This window comes from Pocillopora damicornis, chromosome 13 (genome assembly GCF_964200805.1).
Source record: "Pocillopora damicornis chromosome 13, jaPocDami1.2, whole genome shotgun sequence".
Taxonomy (NCBI): domain Eukaryota; kingdom Metazoa; phylum Cnidaria; class Anthozoa; order Scleractinia; family Pocilloporidae; genus Pocillopora; species Pocillopora damicornis.
The window spans coordinates 8,348,621-8,354,648 of NC_142682.1; the positions used below are offsets into that span (position 1 = coordinate 8,348,621).

General features: G+C 35.9%; 1 protein-coding gene across 2 annotated transcripts; it reads right to left on the reverse strand.

Moving 5' to 3' along the window:
• Window positions 1–1,032: 1,032 nt before the first annotated feature.
• On the reverse strand, window positions 1,033–5,810 carry LOC149035327 (uncharacterized). Of its 2 annotated transcripts, XM_089191695.1 has the most exons (11): window positions 5,133–5,162; window positions 4,845–4,913; window positions 4,342–4,392; window positions 3,676–3,747; window positions 3,548–3,589; window positions 3,131–3,208; window positions 2,657–2,704; window positions 2,425–2,528; window positions 1,782–1,864; window positions 1,508–1,587; window positions 1,033–1,182 (listed from the first exon to the last, which is right to left on the reverse strand). In XM_089191695.1, the coding sequence occupies exons 2-11, from the start codon at window positions 4,885–4,887 to the stop codon at window positions 1,073–1,075; spliced, it is 711 nt and encodes a 236-aa protein (XP_089047821.1). In that variant the 5' UTR covers window positions 4,888–4,913; window positions 5,133–5,162; the 3' UTR covers window positions 1,033–1,072. The 2 variants fall into 2 exon arrangements, 1 of the variants encoding a protein (XP_089047821.1); XR_016182318.1 differs by lacking the exons at window positions 1,033–1,182; window positions 2,425–2,528 and adding an exon at window positions 5,480–5,810 and having other exon boundaries at window positions 5,133–5,210.
• Between the last annotated feature and the right edge of the window lie 218 nt (window positions 5,811–6,028).

Sequence of the window (6,028 nt, forward strand, 5' to 3'; positions counted from 1 at the left end):
GGACAAAATTGATCATTACGTTTCGTCGCGTGTGTTTTTCCTGTGTGAAGCAACAAAAGATGCCGGTGACTGACGAAATAACAAGTTAACACGAAAATCAAATAACACCTAAACAAACAATTTTAGCTACCGATTTTCAGTGAATTTTTAAAGAACAATTTTCTTTTAAGTTTCAAGACAATTTGAAAATTCAACATACATACAACGTACTAAAATGCGAAAGTTACACACCACAAAATTGATAAATAGGCCTGAAATGAAATTCTATCTTGTTATTGATTATACGTTGCCAAGCACGTGACTTAAATCTACCCAGGCGGAGATCCAAAATGACGGTGGCAGGCTTGGCTTAGTTATATCACTCAAAACTCGTTCCCGTTTGTCTCATTTGATAAAGAGGGAATCGTTAATGTTTTCATTAAGACAGTATTGCCTTGATTTTCTAATATTTACAACGAAAGACAGTAAATTTCACTTTTCACCCACATTTACTTCCAACCTTTTCTTTTGAACCAGAAACAAAAATGATAGACGTTTAAAACACATGACATCATCCACCTTGTCAAATGTAATAGCATGATCATTTCAATTGTAATGACTTCTTATCCCAACGTTACTTTGTTTCTTTGCTACATTAGCGAACACTGAACTACTGCTCGTACTCTAGATATGACAATCAACCACAAAATTCCCTGAACCAGATAACATTAAACATAATCTAAAAAATCATGTGTCAATTCACAAGTTTGCTCACAGAGCACTTTGATTGACGATAACGTTGTCTGGAAACTTCAAGTAAGAAATTTTCTCCCCGTTTTCGGTTCTGTAATTCTTTTTGGTACAGTTTGGAACACAACAATTTTGCGGCACTTTCAAAAACTGGCGCCCTTCACATCAGGCGGCTATTTTTATTTCCCAGGCCCAACTAGCCTTATTTTCAAGTTGATCGCTCCCAGTCTCTTTTCGTTCTGCATAGGGTGACTGAACATTACTGATATTACCAATCCATCAAAAGGGGAATAGCAATTTAATTTGGCAGGCCATAACACTTCTTTTCTACAAGGTAACTAATTCACTTGCCTGTAATAATGTCTCCTGTAATTAGTCTCACAGGAGACATCGTGGGCTGAAAAATGCGACACTCCAACTCCATATCTTTCGTGTGATCAGACCTCCCACAAACTAGAGTAAGATTAGAATAGAAAAAGAAAACACTAAGAGATTTCTGTATAGAAATGGCCTCAACCAACACGGCTTCATTAGCAAGAAGTAATGCCACTTGCCATTAGAGCGATAGTTCTCACCAAAGGCTCATAATCATTCTGTTACTCAATGCATCTTCATTATCCATGCAATCAATTTCAGCCTCTTGTATCCACAAGAAAGAAAATCATATTCAATTACAAATTCAGCCTCTTAATTTCCCTCCCAAAATCTACCCACTGACTGGTACTTTCACTTTAGCTCGACAAATATAACCTAGAAGAAGAAGTTTAAAATTAGCTACCTTCCACATCAAACTGAGATCCTACATAGGAGACCAGGACATAACACTTTTTGATGGTCTCAGTACTATCCATGAGTTGCCTACAAGAAGATTTAAACTTATTAGTCCTCATAACAAATAGAAACATAATGTACATGTACTTAGATTAATAATTGTATAACTGTATTCTGTATGTTCTATGTGTTAGTTTAAATCAAGTTATGAAATCAATCAATGTTTTTTTCCTCCCTTCTTCCTTCTGCATGACCCAAAGTATGGTCAGGAACATACTCACCTAAGTATACCTGCCGCCTTATCTGTTAGTTTAAAACGTATCAGGCACACCGGCTTCCCATCAAAATGAGCCTGCAGCTGCATCTGTGTGCAAAACATTTAGAATCAAGTCAATATTACTGAATTGGGTTATCATCAAGAAGTTGAACTGATGAGAATTGGAACTTAACAATATAGGATTAAAACAGAAAAATAAGAGTGCAATCTCAAAAATGTGATCTAACATGTTGATAGGAGGTTTTTGGTAGAAAGCGATGATCTGATAGCTTTCTGTAAATCCTTGTTTCCAATCAAAATTGGTGTATAATGAGGAAAAAGGTTATATTTAATGATTATTACTTTCTTTGATTGAAGTAATGAGTAATGGACTTATTCCCCTAGCCTAAAGTCTTGGAACTACTGAGCATAGTTTTGACAGTCATTCATGCTGCAGCACTACAGAGTTCACCTTTAGTAAGCTTATTTCCTTGAAGTAAATTTTAAGTCAAACTAAAGTAAATGTGAGGAGATGTATACAAATTTATTTTAAGATGTGCAAATATACTGTCAGAATGGCTCAAACTTGAAATCAGTTATTCAAGCCCAGTTTGCTGAGCATTAATGGTGAAACCCCTTAAATGTGGACTTCACTGAACACAGTATACCTGCAAAGCAGACAAGCAGATGATGGTAAGTCTTGGAGGGATTTTATGTGCCTTCAAAAACTTGCGGAAAAGTGCGACATCATAGGCTCGTCCACTAGCAGGATCTGTATATTTTTAACCGACAATAGCATAATAAAACATCAGCAACACACATGGAAAATACATGGTACAGTCTACATTCATTGTTATTCATAATAAACATTTGGTCTCTCTAAAGAACTTATGTACTAACCAAGTTCTGCTAGTACTGTGGTGTCCTCCATCTCTTCTACTTCACCAGCTTCACAAACAAAACAAAAGTTGGGATTACAGTATTCAAATGTAAAAATATGCAAAACCTGATTAATGAGCTGATGCAGTTCAAGGGTGAGGACATAACCCACCCAGGCTTGTGTACATGACGCAACATACATATACATGGCTTTTAAAGAACATTTGCTAATTGGAGATTTAAATCCATTTCATGAGCTTATGCTAAATGCCATCAGTTTGTTCTTTCCAATTTTTTTTCTTGTGACTTTTTAGTGTAGAACCAAATGAAAAAAAGGTTTCTGAAAGCTTACTAACTCAGATTCTATTTAAAAGGTGAAATCTGAAATCCCACCCACATTTGCAGTAAAAAAAGTGCTAATTAATACTAAAAATAACATGCAACTTCCCCCTTAACTTACTCATCTCAGGATATTATTAGTTATGAATGGCTCACCTTCTAATACATGAGCAGTAGATGGCCCTCCAAAATGCACACATTCTACCACACCCATTGAAACCTTCTCCACTTTATCTGAAAAAAAATTAAAGTATGCATTTTTTATAAGAAACAGAATGTTTTTCATTAGATTAATGATGAGATTAAATTTTCATCATGTACAAAATCTAGACCTTCCAAAGAAAATAATAAAAGTCATTTTCTTCCACTTTTTAATATTCCAACGCAGGGCTATCAAGCACAAACTCCCACTGGTTCTTTGTGTTAAACTTTAAGAGAAAATTTTGTGCTAAGAAGAGGATCTTTGTGTACAAAACTAAAGACTGAAACATTTAATTGCTTTCATTATCAGGTCTCGTGTTTTGTCTAGTTTTTCAAAACAACACAGTAATGTGTATGCCATTCACTACTTGCCATAAAATTGTCTTGTAAAATGTTCCGCAGTATTGTGAGGATCTATAATGATAAAGAAAAGATGTTATGAAGCCATTTCAACACTTGAAAACTTTCTGATAATGAGTTACATTCATTGCAATTCATACCAGTGGATATGGCATTTCTAGGTGTTGATGAGGATTGAAGTTCCATCATTTCATCATCACTGCTAAGATACACTAGGAAATCAAAATTAAGAAAGTGAATAAGTTCTAAAAGAAAAGGCAGATCAATAAGCAAGCAGTTATTATTCAAATAAGACCAACATTGATGAAATCTTACTGCTCCATACAAATTCACAGTCCTTACCATTCAGATTGATCAGATTGAGGGGCTTATTAGAAGCTGTATATAGGGTTTTCCAAAGAACTGGACTCACCAGAGAATTAACAATAAGTTTCACATATTGTTCATATGCATGTATTTCTCCTTTACTTCCCAGCCACAATGAAAAATGAAGTAAGGAAAAAAGTGTCCTCAATTCCCCCCTTACTAATTCAGGCCCCTGTTCATTAGTGCAAAAAATGCTCCCTTTGACATAATTTCATGGTTTACTTGTGTCTGAGTTCATGTTCTACTTCTGCTATTTGGAAATGCTCAAAGATGAGAAAATATGTTTTCAACTAATTTTCTCCTGTCTCTCATGAAGCCTTACCCATAACTTAAACCAAATTTTCTACAAAAATTATTTTAATGTCAGATAATTATGCAAATCCCACACTTAATGTGCCTGAAAAAAACACCCTTAACATGTGATGGAATGTTCTCATTACCTGGACCGTCGTTGTTTACACGCTGAGGAGGTGGCGTTCGATTGGGAGTGTCTGTGAGAAAATAACAAAATCAAATGAGTTTTTCAATTTGTGGTAAAGAGTATCCACCCACTTTGGAAATAAGGCATATAACTAGGCTTTCATCATACCCATCAACAAGTTTGGAATGGAAAAGCTAAATCCTTACTATACACACAATTTTAGTGGTTTACAACATGGGATTTAGCAAAGGATACGTCATACTTACAATAGATCCGTGCAAGTTTTCAGATATTCTTTGTAGCGAAATTCAATCCATGCATGAATTTAATTTGTCACCAAGAGAACATCAGCATGTAATTCTACGAGATACCCAGAGTAACCGAGAGAATTTTACTTATGAAGTCCATCTTAGATTTGATAATCATTTCGCTGACTATTCTTAAAAGAGTCTGGCTTCCTTGGTCTTAAATCTCACCCTGACGCTACCTAGTGGAGCAGAGTCGTAATTAGTAAAAGCGTACCAAGTTGGGAGATCGTGTCTTCGAATTCCTCTTCAACTATCATCTCTCCTTCAACTTCATTCGCTGGATCTGTTTTGAATGTAAACAAAATTAAAGCTACTACTACGTGTTTGTTCAGCTCTTCATTGCCATACCTCACAGGAGTGTCTATGATTCTAATATGGCCACATTGGGCTTCTCTAAATTCTAAAGCAAACAAGTTTTTGACCTTTTGGTATTGAAATATCATATCGAAACACAGTAGGAGTCCCTCTCTTTGACACATTTTAGTCTATAATACGTAATTACCTTGCTCTTCAGCCTGGTCATCTGTTCTGTCATCATGCCTTGCGTCTGCTGAATTTTGATTAACTTGGTCTTGTCGATCTATACAAGGAAATCAAAATTGAACCTGTCACAGATTTACTTGTTATAAAAAATTTCAATCATACATCTATTCTTCTCTGCTATTTTTGCAGTTTTTCATTGCTATACCTCACCGAGCAATTTGGAAGATAATTCCATTCGCCCAGGAATATTAGAATGCCACTGCCGGTATCTCTACATCTTACTTTAAAATCAAGTGAATCATCTATAGATCTTGTCTAATTGTTCTGCAAATGCAACTATTTCATTCATTTTAGTTTGGAATTTACCTTGCTCTCCAGCCTGGTCGGCTACTCCGTCGTCTTCAGCTCCGTTTGTAGAATTCGTGCCTGCTTGTACGGGTTGGTCTTGCCGATTCAAACATGGAAATCCCATGAAAAACAATCAAACATTGTCCTGAATACAAAGGCATCTCTGAGAGTTCTCTTTTTTGGCGTTTTGAGTCGACTAATGTTTAATTGAGAGCATTGTCCATGGAAGTAAGAGCAATGATATTTTCTAGATCAGGGCTATAAGCATGCACTTGCATTGGAATTAGGCGACTGACTGGTTCTTTTCTCAGAGAGTTCTGGATATTTAGTCATAATTGCAGGCTGCCATATCATTTAGGCATATACATACCACGGTCATGAAAAGGAAAAAGAACACCACTAAATGAAACGGAACTGCTTTAATTCCTACCTATTGATGGCAGCATAAATACCCTTCTTCTATTTCGGTAGACGTTTTTAAACGTGTCAGCACAAATATCAGGCGCCGTGCCAGCCCGTGTTAGAATATTTGTGGAGCCTAACGCTTTGTAAAACTGCAATCTGGAA

Excerpts from the sequence above, each read along its gene's own strand:
- LOC149035327 (XM_089191695.1), bottom strand. The coding sequence starts at position 4,887 with ATGATAGTTGAAGAGGAATTCGAAGACACGATCTCCCAACTTG. Across the intron at positions 3,748-4,341 it reads TGTAAACAACGACGGTCCAG|TGTATCTTAGCAGTGATGAT; the intron begins GTAATGAGAACA and ends TTGATTTCCTAG. Across the intron at positions 3,209-3,547 it reads TTTTACAAGACAATTTTATG|ATAAAGTGGAGAAGGTTTCA; the intron begins GCAAGTAGTGAA and ends ATTTTTTTTCAG.